This window comes from Oncorhynchus masou, chromosome 32 (assembly GCF_036934945.1).
Source record: "Oncorhynchus masou masou isolate Uvic2021 chromosome 32, UVic_Omas_1.1, whole genome shotgun sequence".
Lineage (NCBI taxonomy): Eukaryota > Metazoa > Chordata > Actinopteri > Salmoniformes > Salmonidae > Oncorhynchus > Oncorhynchus masou.
In genome coordinates this window covers 92,468,094-92,483,974 of record NC_088243.1, presented here as the reverse complement: position 1 = coordinate 92,483,974, position 15,881 = coordinate 92,468,094, and the positions used below count along the sequence as shown (strand labels likewise).

The following is a 15,881-nucleotide window of genomic DNA, read 5'->3' as shown; positions in this document are numbered from 1 at the left end:
CTCTCCCCTCCACACCCCTCCTCTCCTCTCCCCTCCCTTCCCCTCTCCTCTCCCTCCCCTCCACTCCTCTCCCCTCCCCAGCACCCCTCTCGCCTCCACGCCCCACCTCTCCTCTCCCTCCCCTCTTCTCCTCTACTCACTTCTCCTCTTGTCCTGTATCCTTTTAGCTATAATTTACAGCTAGCTGGTGGTTCATCTGGCTCTGATCAGCCTCCAGCAGGGATCTGGAGAAACTGTTTGGGCACCTTGTCAGTACAGATCAACACGACTTAACAATGAGACGACCAGCCAGCCAGTCAGGCAGTCAGCCAGCCAGCCAGCAGGATTTAACCAGGCAGCAGATTCTCTCTAGCTCCCCAACATAACAGCCCCTACCTCCCCTACCTCCATAACATCCCCTACCTCCATAACATCCCCTACCTCCATAACATCCCCTACCTCCCCTACCTCCATAACATCCCCTACCTCCCCTACCTCCATAACATCCCCTACCTCCATAACATCCGCTACTTCCCCTACCTCCATAACATCCCCTACCTCCCCTACCTCCATAACATCCCCTACCTCCCCTACCTCCATAACATCCCCTACATCCCCTACCTCCATAACATCCGCTACTTCCCCTACCTCCATAACATCCCCTACCTCCCCTACCTCCATAACATCCCCTACCTCCATAACATCCCCTACCTCCCCTACCTCCATAACATCCCCTACCTCCATAACATCCCCTACCTCCCCTACCTCCATAACATCCCCTACCTCCATAACATCCCCTACCTCCCCTACCTCCATAACATCCCCTACCTCCCCTACCTCCATAACATACCCTACCTCCATAACATCCCCTACCTCCCCTACCTCCATAACATCCCCTACCTCCCCTACCTCCATAACATACACTACCTCCCCTACCTCCATAACATCCCCTACCTCCCCTACCTCCATAACATACCCTACCTCCATAACATCCCATACCTCCATAACATCCCCTACCTCCATAACATCCCCTACCTCCCCTACCTCCATAACATCCCCTACCTCCCCTACCTCCATAACATCCCCTACCTCCCCTACCTCCATAACATACCCTACCTCCATAACATCCCATACCTCCATAACATCCCCTACCTCCATAACATCCCCTACCTCCATAACATCCCCTACCTCCCCTACCTCCATAACATCCCCTACCTCCCCTACATCCATAACATCCCCTACCTCCCCTACCTCCATAACATCCCATACCTCCCCTACCTCCCCTACCTCCATAACATCCCCTACCTCCATAACATCCCCTACCTCCATAACATCCCCTACCTCCCCTACCTCCATAACATCCCCTACCGCCATAACATCCACCTACCTCCATAACATCCTCTACCTCCCCTACCTCCATAACCTCCCCTACCTCCATAACATCCCCTACATCCCCTACCTCCATAACATTCCCTACCTCCATAACATCCCCTACCTCCATAACATCCCCTACCTCCATAACATCCCCTACCTTCCCTACCTCCATAACATCCCCTACCTCCATAACATCCCCTACCTCCATAACATCCCCTACCTCCATAACATCCCCTACCTCCATAACATCCCCTACCTCCCCTACCTCCATAACATCCCCTACCTCCATAACATCCCCTACCTCCATAACATCCCCTACCTCCATAACATCCCCTACCTCCCCTACCTCCATAACATCCCCTACCTCCATAACATACCCTACCTCCATAACATCCCCTACCTCCATAACATCCCCTCCCTCCTCTACCTCCATAACATCCCCTACCTCCCCTGCCTCCATAACCTCCCCTACCTCTCCTTTTGCCCCTGTCTCCATAACCTCTGTACAGGAAAGAGGCGAGTGACGAAATACTCATCACCCCACAGTGTCCCCCCTCACTCCCCCCCAAACTGTATGCAACCCTAAACTAGAGGCTTCCCTCACAATCATTACTGGTGGTGAAAGGCAGTGTGGAAGAAAAGACCGGGTTGGAAGACACTGGAGATCATCTGTACTGAGAGGACTAGCATAATCACATCCATCTTCGAAGGTCATGTCATGTGTTTCTTACACTTTATTTCAGGTTAATGGTTTAATTCAACATTAGGCCCCCTATTAGTTCTGAAAATAAAAACATGTGAATCTGGATGAAAATATCGAGATGGTTGTTTCCAACATTAGGGGCTGTTTTCCTAAAGATGTTAAATCCGCTGTGTATTTTGCTTCATACTGGTATGGTCCCAGCTCTACCTTCAGTCTGGTCATACTGGTATGGTCCCAGTCCTACCTTCAGTCTGGTCATACTGGTATGGTCCCAGCTCTACCTTCAGTCTGGTCATACTGGTATGGTCCCAGTCCTACCTTCAGTCTGGTCATACTGGTATGGTCCCAGTCCAACCTTCAGTCTGGTCATACTGGTATGGTCCCAGTCCTACCTTCAGTCTGGTCATACTGGTATGGTCCCAGCTCTACCTTCAGTCTGGTCATACTGGTATGGTCCCAGTCCAACCTTCAGTCTGGTCATACTGGTATTGTCCCAGTCCTACCTTCAGTCTGGTCATACTGGTATGGTCCCAGTCCTACCTTCAGTCTGGTGTCATACTGGTATGGTCCCAGCTCTACCTTCAGTCTGGTCATACTGGTATGGTCCCAGCTCTACCTTCAGTCTGGTCATACTGGTATGGTCCCAGCTCTACCTTCAGTCTGGTCATACTGGTATGGTCCCAGTCCGACCTTCAGTCTGGTCATACTGGTATGGTCCCAGCTCTACCTTCAGTCTGGTCATACTGGTATGGTCCCAGCTCTACCTTCAGTCTGGTCATACTGGTATGGTCCCAGCTCCACCTTCAGTCTGGTGTCATACTGGTATGGTCCCAGTCCTACCTTCAGTCTGGTCATACTGGTATGGTCGCAGCTCTACCTTCAGTCTGGTCATACTGGTATGGTCCCAGTCCTACCTTCAGTCTGGTGTCATACTGGTATGGTCCCAGCTCTACCTTCAGTCTGGTCATACTGGTATGGTCCCAGTCCTACCTTCAGTCTGGTGTCATACTGGTATGGTCCCAGTCCTACCTTCAGTCTGGTCATACTGGTATGGTCCCAGCTCTACCTTCAGTCTGGTCATACTGGTATGGTCCCAGCTCTACCTTCAGTCTGGTCATACTGGTATGGTCCCAGTCCTACCTTCAGTCTGGTGTCATACTGGTATGGTCCCAGCTCTACCTTCAGTCTGGTCATACTGGTATGGTCCCAGCTCTACCTTCAGTCTGGTCATACTGGTATGGTCCCAGTCCTACCTTCAGTCTGGTCATACTGGTATGGTCCCAGTCCAACCTTCAGTCTGGTCATACTGGTATGGTCCCAGCTCTACCTTCAGTCTGGTGTCATACTGGTATGGTCCCAGCTCTACCTTCAGTCTGGTCATACTGGTATGGTCCCAGTCCAACCTTCAGTCTGGTGTCATACTGGTATGGTCCCAGCTCTACCTTCAGTCTGGTCATACTGGTATGGTCCCAGTCCTACCTTCAGTCTGGTCATACTGGTATGGTCCCAGCTCTACCTTCAGTCTGGTCATACTGGTATGGTCCCAGTCCTACCTTCAGTCTGGTGTCATACTGGTATGGTCCCAGCTCTACCTTCAGTCTGGTCATACTGGTATGGACCCAGCTCTACCTTCAGTCTGGTGTCATACTGGTATGGTCCCAGCTCTACCTTCAGTCTGGTCATACTGGTATGGTCCCAGCTCTACCTTCAGTCTGGTCATACTGGTATGGTCCCAGTCCTACCTTCAGTCTGGTGTCATATTGGTATGGTCCCAGCTCTACCTTCAGTCTGGTCATACTGGTATGGTCCCAGCTCTACCTTCAGTCTGGTCATACTGGTATGGTCCCAGTCCAACCTTCAGTCTGGTCATACTGGTATGGTCCCAGCTCTACCTTCAGTCTGGTGTCATACTGGTATGGTCCCAGCTCTACCTTCAGTCTGGTCATACTGGTATGGTCCCAGTCCTACCTTCAGTCTGGTCATACTGGTATGGTCCCAGCTCTACCTTCAGTCTGGTCATACTGGTATGGTCCCAGTCCTACCTTCAGTCTGGTGTCATACTGGTATGGTCCCAGTCCTACCTTCAGTCTGGTCATACTGGTATGGTCCCAGCTCTACCTTCAGTCTGGTCATACTGGTATGGTCCCAGCTCTACCTTCAGTCTGGTCATACTGGTATGGTCCCAGCTCTACCTTCAGTCTGGTGTCATACTGGTATGGTCCCAGTCCTACCTTCAGTCTGGTCATACTGGTATGGTCCCAGCTCTACCTTCAGTCTGGTGTCATACTGGTATGGTCCCAGTCCTACCTTCAGTCTGGTCATACTGGTATGGTCCCAGCTCTACCTTCAGTCTGGTGTCATACTGGTATGGTCCCAGTCCTACCTTCAGTCTGGTCATACTGGTATGGTCCCAGCTCTACCTTCAGTCTGGTCATACTGGTATGGTCCCAGCTCCACCTTCAGTCTGGTCATACTGGTATGGCCCCAGTCCTACCTTCAGTCTGGTCATACTGGTATGGTCCCAGTCCTACCTTCAGTCTGGTCATACTGGTATGGTCCCAGTCCTACCTTCAGTCTGGTCATACTGGTATGGTCCCAGTCCTACCTTCAGTCTGGTCATACTGGTATGGCCCCAGCTCCACCTTCAGTCTGGTCATACTGGTATGGTCCCAGTCATACCTTCAGTCTGGTCATACTGGTATGGTCCCAGCTCTACCTTCAGTCTGGTCATACTGGTATGGTCCCAGCTCTACCTTCAGTCTGGTCATACTGGTATGGTCCCAGTCCTACCTTCAGTCTGGTCATACTGGTATTGTCCCAGCTCTACCTTCAGTCTGGTCATACTGGTATGGTCCCAGCTCTACATTCAGTCTGGTCATACTGGTATGGTCCCAGTCCGACCTTCAGTCTCGTCATACTGGTATGGTCCCAGCTCTACATTCAGTCTGGTCATACTGGTATTGTCCCAGCTCTACCTTCAGTCTGGTCATACTGGTATGGTCCCAGTCCGACCTTCAGTCTGGTCATACTGGTATGGTCCCAGTCCGACCTTCAGTCTGGTCATACTGGTATGGTCCCAGTCCGACCTTCAGTCTGGTCATACTGGTATGGTCCCAGCTCTACCTTCAGTCTGGTCATACTGGTATGGTCCCAGTCCGACCTTCAGTCTGGTGTCATACTGGTATGGTCCCAGTCCTACCTTCAGTCTGGTCATACTGGTATGGTCCCAGCTCTACCTTCAGTCTGGTCATACTGGTATGGTCCCAGTCCTACCTTCAGTCTGGTGTCATACTGGTATGGTCCCAGCTCTACCTTCAGTCTGGTCATACTGGTATGGTCCCAGTCCTACCTTCAGTCTGGTGTCATACTGGTATGGTCCCAGTCCTACCTTCAGTCTGGTCATACTGGTATGGTCCCAGCTCTACCTTCAGTCTGGTCATACTGGTATGGTCCCAGCTCTAACTTCAGTCTGGTCATACTGGTATGGTCCCAGTCCTACCTTCAGTCTGGTCATACTGGTATGGTCCCAGTCCTACCTTCAGTCTGGTGTCATACTGGTATGGCCCCAGCTCTACCTTCAGTCTGGTCATACTGGTATGGTCCCAGCTCTACCTTCAGTCTGGTCATACTGGTATGGTCCCAGCTCTACCTTCAGTCTGGTCATACTGGTATGGTCCCAGCTCTACCTTCAGTCTGGTCATACTGGTATGGTCCCAGTCCTACCTTCAGTCTGGTCATACTGGTATGGTCCCAGCTCTACCTTCAGTCTGGTCATACTGGTATGGCCCCAGCTCTAACTTCAGTCTGGTCATACTGGTATGGTCCCAGCTCTACCTTCAGTCTGGTCATACTGGTATGGTCCCAGCTCTACCTTCAGTCTGGTCATACTGGTATGGTCCCAGCTCCACCTTCAGTCTGGTCATACTGGTATGGTCCCAGCTCTACCTTCAGTCTGGTCATACTGGTATGGTCCCAGCTCTACCTTCAGTCTGGTCATACTGGTATGGTCCCAGTCCTACCTTCAGTCTCGTCATACTGGTATGGTCCCAGCTCTACATTCAGTCTGGTCATGCTGGTATTGTCCCAGCTCTACCTTCAGTCTGGTCATACTGGTATGGTCCCAGTCCTACCTTCAGTCTCGTCATACTGGTATGGTCCCAGCTCTACATTCAGTCTGGTCATACTGGTATGGTCCCAGCTCTACCTTCAGTCTGGTCATACTGGTATGGTCCCAGCTCTACCTTCAGTCTGGTCATACTGGTATGGTCCCAGCTCTACCTTCAGTCTGGTCATGCTGGTATGGCCCCAGCTCCATCTTCAGTCTGGTCATACTGGTATGGTCCCAGCTCCACCTTCAGTCTGGTCATACTTGTATGGTCCCAGCTCTACCTTCAGTCTGGTGTCATACTGGTATGGTCCCAGCTCTACCTTCAGTCTGGTGTCATACTGGTATGGTCCCAGTCCTACCTTCAGTCTGGTCATACTGCTATGGTCCCAGTCCTACCTTCAGTCTGGTCATACTGGTATGGTCCCAGTCCTACCTTCAGTCTGGTCATACTGGTATGGTCCCAGTCCTACCTTCAGTCTGGTCATACTGGTATGGTCCCAGTCCAACCTTCAGTCTGGTCATACTGGTATGGTCCCAGTGCTACCTTCAGTCTGGTGTCATACTGGTATGGTCCCAGCTCTACCTTCAGTATGGTCATACTGGTATGGTCCCAGTCCTACCTTCAGTCTGGTCATACTGGTATGGTCCCAGCTCTACCTTCAGTCTGGTCATACTGGTATGGTCCCAGTCCAACCTTCAGTCTGGTCATACTGGTATGGTCCCAGCTCTACCTTCAGTCTGGTCATACTGGTATGGTCCCAGTCCAACCTTCAGTCTGGTCATACTGGTATGGTCCCAGCTCTACCTTCAGTCTGGTCATACTGGTATGGTCCCAGTCCTACTTTCAGTCTGGTGTCATACTTTTATGGTCCCAGTCCTACCTTCAGTCGGGTCATACTGGTATGGTCCCAGTCCAACCTTCAGTCTGGTCATACTGGTATGGTCCCAGCTCTACCTTCAGTCTGGTCATACTGGTATGGTCCCAGCTCTACCTTCAGTCTGGTCATACTGGTATGGTCCCAGCTCTACCTTCAGTCTGGTCATACTGGTATGGTCCCAGTCCTACCTTCAGTCTGGTCATACTGGTATGGTCCCAGCTCTACCTTCAGTCTGGTCATACTGGTATGGTCCCAGTCCGACCTTCAGTCTGGTCATACTGGTATGGTCCCAGCTCTACCTTCAGTCTGGTCATACTGGTATGGTCCCAGCTCTACCTTCAGTCTGGTCATACTGGTATGGTCCCAGTCCTACCTTCAGTCTGGTCATACTGGTATGGTCCCAGTCCTACCTTCAGTCTGGTCATACTGGTATGGTCCCAGTCCGACCTTCAGTCTGGTCATACTGGTATGGTCCCAGTCCTACCTTCAGTCTGGTCATACTGGTATGGTCCCAGCTCTACCTTCAGTCTGGTCATACTGGTATGGTCCCAGTCCGACCTTCAGTCTGGTCATACTGGTATGGTCCCAGCTCTACCTTCAGTCTGGTCATACTGGTATGGTCCCAGCTCTACCTTCAGTCTGGTCATACTGGTATGGTCCCAGTCCTACCTTCAGTCTGGTCATACTGGTATGGTCCCAGCTCTACCTTCAGTCTGGTCATACTGGTATGGTCCCAGTCCAACCTTCAGTCTGGTCATACTGGTATGGTCCCAGCTCTACCTTCAGTCTGGTCATACTGGTATGGTCCCAGCTCTACCTTCAGTCTGATGTCATACTGGTATGGTCCCAGCTCTACCTTCAGTCTGGTCATACTGGTATGGTCCCAGTCCGACCTTCAGTCTGGTCATACTGGTATGGTCCCAGCTCTACCTTCAGTCTGGTCATACTGGTATGGTCCCAGCTCTACCTTCAGTCTGGTCATACTGGTATGGTCCCAGTCCTACCTTCAGTCTGGTCATACTGGTATGGTCCCAGCTCTACCTTCAGTCTGGTCATACTGGTATGGCCCCAGCTCTACCTTCAGTCTGGTCATACTGGTATGGTCCCAGCTCTACCTTCAGTCTGGTCATACTGGTATGGTCCCAGCTCTACCTTCAGTCTGGTCATACTGGTATGGTCCCAGCTCCACCTTCAGTCTGGTCATACTGGTATGGTCCCAGCTCTACCTTCAGTCTGGTCATACTGGTATGGTCCCAGCTCTACCTTCAGTCTGGTCATACTGGTATGGTCCCAGTCCTACCTTCAGTCTCGTCATACTGGTATGGTCCCAGCTCTACATTCAGTCTGGTCATGCTGGTATTGTCCCAGCTCTACCTTCAGTCTGGTCATACTGGTATGGTCCCAGTCCTACCTTCAGTCTCGTCATACTGGTATGGTCCCAGCTCTACATTCAGTCTGGTCATACTGGTATGGTCCCAGCTCTACCTTCAGTCTGGTCATACTGGTATGGTCCCAGCTCTACCTTCAGTCTGGTCATACTGGTATGGTCCCAGCTCTACCTTCAGTCTGGTCATGCTGGTATGGCCCCAGCTCCATCTTCAGTCTGGTCATACTGGTATGGTCCCAGCTCCACCTTCAGTCTGGTCATACTTGTATGGTCCCAGCTCTACCTTCAGTCTGGTGTCATACTGGTATGGTCCCAGCTCTACCTTCAGTCTGGTGTCATACTGGTATGGTCCCAGTCCTACCTTCAGTCTGGTCATACTGCTATGGTCCCAGTCCTACCTTCAGTCTGGTCATACTGGTATGGTCCCAGTCCTACCTTCAGTCTGGTCATACTGGTATGGTCCCAGTCCTACCTTCAGTCTGGTCATACTGGTATGGTCCCAGTCCAACCTTCAGTCTGGTCATACTGCTATGGTCCCAGTGCTACCTTCAGTCTGGTGTCATACTGGTATGGTCCCAGCTCTACCTTCAGTATGGTCATACTGGTATGGTCCCAGTCCTACCTTCAGTCTGGTCATACTGGTATGGTCCCAGCTCTACATTCAGTCTGGTCATACTGGTATGGTCCCAGTCCAACCTTCAGTCTGGTCATACTGGTATGGTCCCAGCTCTACCTTCAGTCTGGTCATACTGGTATGGTCCCAGTCCAACCTTCAGTCTGGTCATACTGGTATGGTCCCAGCTCTACCTTCAGTCTGGTCATACTGGTATGGTCCCAGTCCTACTTTCAGTCTGGTGTCATACTGGTATGGTCCCAGTCCTACCTTCAGTCGGGTCATACTGGTATGGTCCCAGTCCAACCTTCAGTCTGGTCATACTGGTATGGTCCCAGCTCTACCTTCAGTCTGGTCATACTGGTATGGTCCCAGCTCTACCTTCAGTCTGGTCATACTGGTATGGTCCCAGTCCTACCTTCAGTCTGGTCATACTGGTATGGTCCCAGCTCTACCTTCAGTCTGGTCATACTGGTATGGTCCCAGTCCGACCTTCAGTCTGGTCATACTGGTATGGTCCCAGCTCTACCTTCAGTCTGGTCATACTGGTATGGTCCCAGCTCTACCTTCAGTCTGGTCATACTGGTATGGTCCCAGTCCTACCTTCAGTCTGGTCATACTGGTATGGTCCCAGTCCTACCTTCAGTCTGGTCATACTGGTATGGTCCCAGTCCGACCTTCAGTCTGGTCATACTGGTATGGTCCCAGTCCTACCTTCAGTCTGGTCATACTGGTATGGTCCCAGCTCTACCTTCAGTCTGGTCATACTGGTATGGTCCCAGTCCGACCTTCAGTCTGGTCATACTGGTATGGTCCCAGCTCTACCTTCAGTCTGGTCATACTGGTATGGTCCCAGCTCTACCTTCAGTCTGGTCATACTGGTATGGTCCCAGTCCTACCTTCAGTCTGGTCATACTGGTATGGTCCCAGCTCTACCTTCAGTCTGGTCATACTGGTATGGTCCCAGTCCAACCTTCAGTCTGGTCATACTGGTATGGTCCCAGCTCTACCTTCAGTCTGGTCATACTGGTATGGTCCCAGCTCTACCTTCAGTCTGATGTCATACTGTTATGGTCCCAGCTCTACCTTCAGTCTGGTCATACTGGTATGGTCCCAGTCCGACCTTCAGTCTGGTCATACTGGCATGGTCCCAGCTCTACCTTCAGTCTGGTCATACTGGTATGGTCCCAGCTCTACCTTCAGTCTGGTCATACTGGTATGGTCCCAGTCCTACCTTCAGTCTGGTCATACTGGTATGGTCCCAGCTCTACCTTCAGTCTGGTCATACTGGTATGGTCCCAGCTCTACCTTCAGTCTGGTCATACTGGTATGGTCCCAGTCCTACCTTCAGTCTGGTCATACTGGTATGGTCCCAGTCCTACCTTCAGTCTGGTCATACTGGTATGGTCCCAGTCCGACATTCAGTCTGGTCATACTGGTATGGTCCCAGTCCTACCTTCAGTCTGGTCATACTGGTATGGTCCCAGCTCTACCTTCAGTCTGGTCATACTGGTATGGTCCCAGTCCGACCTTCAGTCTGGTCATAATGGTATGGTCCCAGCTCTACCTTCAGTCTGGTCATACTGGTATGGTCCCAGCTCTACCTTCAGTCTGGTCATACTGGTATGGTCCCAGTCCTACCTTCAGTCTGGTCATACTGGTATGGTCCCAGCTCTACCTTCAGTCTGGTCATACTGGTATGGTCCCAGTCCAACCTTCAGTCTGGTCATACTGGTATGGTCCCAGCTCTTCCTTCAGTCTGGTCATACTGGTATGGTCCCAGCTCTTCCTTCAGTCTGGTCATACTGGTATGGTCCCAGCTCTACCTTCATTCTGGTCATACTGGTATGGTCCCAGCTCTACCTTCAGTCTGGTCATACTGGTATGGTCCCAGCTCTACCTTCAGTCTGATGTCATACTGGTATGGTCCCAGCTCTACCTTCAGTCTGATGTCATACTGGTATGGTCCCAGCTCTACCTTCAGTCTGGTCATACTGGTATGGTCCCAGCTCTACCTTCAGTCTGATGTCATACTGGTATGGTCCCAGTCCAACCTTCAGTCTGGTGTCATACTGGTATGGTCCCAGTCCAACCTTCAGTCTGGTCATACTGGTATGGTCCCAGCTCTACCTTCAGTCTGATGTCATACTGGTATGGTCCCAGTCCTACCTTCAGTCTGGTCATACTGGTATGGTCCCAGCTCTACCTTCAGTCTGGTGTCATACTGGTATGGTCCCAGCTCTACCTTCAGTCTGGTGTCATACTGGTATGGTCCCAGCTCTACCTTCAGTCTGGTCATACTGGTATGGTCCCAGCTCTACCTTCAGTCTGGTCATACTGGTATGGTCCCAGCTCTACCTTCAGTCTGGTGTCATACTGGTATGGTCCCAGCTCTACCTTCAGTCTGGTCATACTGGTATGGTCCCAGCTCTACCTTCAGTCTGGTGTCATACTGGTATGGTCCCAGTCCTACCTTCAGTCTGTTCATACTGGTATGGTCCCAGCTCTACCTTCAGTCTGGTGTCATACTGGTATGGTCCCAGCTCTACCTTCAGTCTGGTCATACTGGTATGGTCCCAGTCCTACCTTCAGTCTGGTGTCATACTGGTATGGTCCCAGCTCTACCTTCAGTCTGGTCATACTGGTATGGTCCCAGCTCTACCTTCAGTCTGGTGTCATACTGGTATGGTCCCAGCTCTACCTTCAGTCTGGTCATACTGGTATGGTCCCAGCTCTACCTTCAGTCTGGTCATACTGGTATGGTCCCAGCTCTACCTTCAGTCTGGTCATACTGGTATGGTCCCAGTCCTACCTTCAGTCTGGTGTCATACTGGTATGGTCCCAGCTCTACCTTCAGTCTGGTCATACTGGTATGGTCCCAGTTCTACCTTCAGTCTGGTCATACTGGTATGGTCCCAGCTCTACCTTCAGTCTGGTCATACTGGTATGGTCCCAGTCCTACCTTCAGTCTGGTCATACTGGTATGGTCCCAGTCCTACCTTCAGTCTGGTCATACTGGTATGGTCCCAGTCCGACCTTCAGTCTGGTCATACTGGTATGGTCCCAGTCCGACCTTCAGTCTGGTCATACTGGTATGGTCCCAGCTCTACCTTCAGTCTGGTGTCATACTGGTATGGTCCCAGTCCTACCTTCAGTCTGGTCATACTGGTATGGTCCCAGGTCTACCTTCAGTCTGGTGTCATACTGGTATGGTCCCAGTCCGACCTTCCAACCCTCAGACAGCTGCAGAGCCTTAGTAAATCAAAGTCAACCGTTTTAAACTCTAACAGTAGGCTCGGGCAGTATACTGAAAACACCGTATACCAGAGTATTTGGAACATAGCCACAGGATGTTATTTTTAATACAGTCTATTCCGTTGAAACTATTACTTTGAAAGTTTTTTAAATATATTTGAATATTTGTCGCCACTTTTTAGGTAAACACCTGCAGTCACCTTATGCAGTATGTTAGGAGATAAAGATTGCGTTCTTCATTTCACTTGTCATATCATTTTTCGTGATGAAGTTTTTGGTAGCACCCAGTCACGAGGTGTTTGTTTACATCAACAACAACGAGAGATCGGAGCCTTATGAGTCACTCACTGTTGTGCAGCTGCCGCCAAGCGATCAAATCTATTTGTATTGGTCACATACACATGGTTAGCAGATGTTAATGCGAGTGTAGCGAAATGCTTGTGCTCCTAGTTCCACCAAGCAGTTATAACCAACGAGTAATCTAACCTAATAATTCCACAACTACTACCTTATACACACACACACAAGTGTAAAGGAATGAAGAATATGTACATATAAATATATGGATGAGCGATGGACCGAGCGGCATAGGCAAGATGCAGTAGATGGTATAGAGTACAGTATATACATATGAGATGAGTCATGTAGGGTATGTAAACATTATATAAAGTGGCATTGTTTAAAGTGGCTAGTGATACATTTATTACATCCAATTTTTAATTATTAAAGTGGCTAGAGATGAGTCAGTGTGTTGGCAGCAGCCACTCAATGTTAGTGGTGGCTGTTTAACAGTCTGATGGCCTTGAGATAGAAGCTGTGTTTCAGTCTCTCGGTCCCAGCTTTGATGCACCTGTACTGACCTCGCCTTCTGGATGATAGCGGGGTGAACAGGCAGTGGCTCCGGTGGTTGTTGTCCTTGATGATCTTTATGGCCTTCCTGTGACATCGGGTGGTGTAGGTGTCTCGGAGGGCAGGTAGTTTGCCCCCGGTGATGCGTTGTGCAGACCTCACTACCCTCTGGAGAGCCTTACGGTTGTGGGCGGAGCAGTTGCCGTACCAGGCGGTGATACAGCCCGACAGGATGCTCTCGATTATGCATCTTTAAAAGTTTGAGTAATTTTGGTGACAAGCCGAATTTCTTCAGCCTCCTGAGGTTGAAGAGGCGCTGCTGCGCCTTCTTCACGACGCTGTCTGTGTGGGTGGACCAATTCAGTTTGTCCGAGATGTGTACGCCAAGGAACTTAAAACTTTCCACCTTCTCCACTGCTGTCCCGTCGGTGTGGATAGGGGGGTGTTCCCTCTGCTGTTTCCTGAAGTCCACGATCATCTCCTTTGTTTTGTTGACGTTGAGTGAGACGTCATTTTACTCACACCAACCTCAGGATCTAGTTAGTTAGAATCCACAACTAAACGTTTTCCTGCTAGATATCTTACAACTATTAAATTAAAATGCTCTACAGTTGTGCATTTGATTTAAAATTGCTAGTTAGCTCTCCAGCTGTGGTTAGCTTCTTCATAATCAAGCTTAATCAAGGTAACAGCAGAGAATCCCCTCCTGGATCAATGTTCAATTCGCTCATGAGCATTTCGTTAGCATTCTCTAGGGGATTTTACATTTATTTTTTAGCATTGCTAACCTTCGGATTACAAAGGCTCAGTGGGGTTTGAAAATAGCGCCCCTTGTGTTCAGCGCCTGTATTACCGAATATCCCGGTATGGTACAAGGTCAGTGTGAAGGTATGACAATATGGATCGCGCTCAAGGCTAACAGTTGCAGATAGCTGCTGGATGGACTTTTAGTGTCAGAAAGTCTTTAAACAGGGAGTTTTTTTTAACCAATCAGAACTGTGTTAGGACTGTGCAAACTCTTTAAATCTGTTTTCAGGGAGAAAGACAAAACATCTGTAAAGTTCTTGTCCTCCTCCCAAGACAAAGAGAAACCAGAGGAAAGAATGAAAGCGAGAGAAAAGAGAAACTCAAGACCCACAGGATAACTAACGATCCACAGCCAAGTGGAAATGATAAGACTGGGCCTGCATACCAAATGGCACTCTAATCCATACAAAGTGCACTACTTTTGACCAGAGCCCATAGGGAGCAGGGAAATATTTGGGATGCTGACAGGGTCAGACTCAAGGCACGACAACAGAACTGGACTGAAATAGATGGATAGATAAACCATACCTCAGCAACTGTTCAGGTCCAGAGATGGAACAGATTAACCAATCACTAGCGAGCCAAATGACTGGCACTTTAACGGGAACACACTGATATTATGAATTTCAACTACCTCTCGATATCTTGGACGGAGAAGACTCCAGATTGCTTTGGTTTACAGATAAAAACACAAGTATTGGGTGATTTGGTGATTGAGGTTGGTGAACCATATAGATTAAAGATGCAGTTTATGATCTTTAGCTAAACAAATTTGTAACATATTGTCTGAATTATATTCGTAACATATCATAAGCATCACAGTTGTATTTCTTTTTTTCTAAAATAAATTGCAGGATGTAATATATCATACAAAATGGATGACGTAGTAGACAAATGGATGACGTAGTAGACAAATGGATGACGTAGTAGACAAATGGATGACGTAGTAGACAAATGGATGACGTAATAGACAAATGGATGATGTAGTACGCAAATGGATGATGTAGTATGCAAATGGATGATGTAGTACACAAATGGATGATGTAGTACGCAAATGTATGATGTAGTACACAAATGGATGATGTATTACACAAATGGATGATGTAGTACACAAATGGATGATGTAGTACACAAATGGGTGGGTGTGTGTGTATGTGTGTGTGTGTGTGTGTGTGTGTGTGTGTGTGTGTGTGTGTGTGTGTGTGTGTGTGTGTGTGTGTGTGTGTGTGTGTGTGTGTGTGTGTGTGTGTGGGAATGCGTGTATCTGTGTGGGTGTGTGTGTGAATGCTTGTATCCGTGTGGGTGTGTGTGTGTGTGTGAATGCTTGTATCCGTATGTGTGTGTGTGTGTGTGTGTGTGTGTGTGTGTGTGTGTGTGTGTGTGTGTGTGTGTGTGTGTGTGTGTGTGTGTGTGTGTAAAGCAACAGGATGTGTGCATGCGTCCACCTGTCTCTCTGTATAAAACGCTCCTCTCACCTCTGACAAACACATATAGAGTAGCAGCCGTGGTCCCGTCGATGACGGCCTTGACATCTCTGTAGTAACAGCGGTAGTACCCTGTATCATTCCCTTTAGCTCCAGTGAGGACCAGCGTCTTGCAATACGGCCTTCCAGGCTCCCCTGGACACTCCAGGATGCTGACTCCCCTTCTCTGGACAGGGACCGAAGCAGGTGTACCAGCCCCCTCCGCGGCCACGAGGTGGTCTCCCACAGCCCCAGCCCCGGGGGTACAAACAGGGGTTCCAGACCCAGTCTCGGCCTCTCTCCCTGGGGCTCTGCTGGGCATGGGTCCGGCCTGACGGTCAGTCAGCTCCTCTCCCACCAGGGTCGTCTCAGGCCACACCCAGGACAGAGTACGCTGACCCCTGGAGGTCAGAGGTTAGGGGTTAGAGGAAAGGTTAAGTGAGAGGTCACAAATGGGTCAATTAT

General features: G+C 49.8%; 1 protein-coding gene across 2 annotated transcripts in view; it reads right to left on the bottom strand.

Annotated features, from left to right (window-relative positions):
* The window catches only part of LOC135526801 (vascular endothelial growth factor receptor 3-like), a 397,127-nt gene that overhangs the window by 243,158 nt on the left and 138,088 nt on the right, over positions 1–15,881 (bottom strand). For both annotated transcript variants that reach the window (XM_064955467.1, XM_064955466.1), the window contains exon 3: positions 15,429–15,817. In XM_064955467.1, coding sequence (XP_064811539.1) covers positions 15,429–15,817 — 389 coding nt within the window. The remainder of the gene's footprint in view (positions 1–15,428; positions 15,818–15,881) is intronic.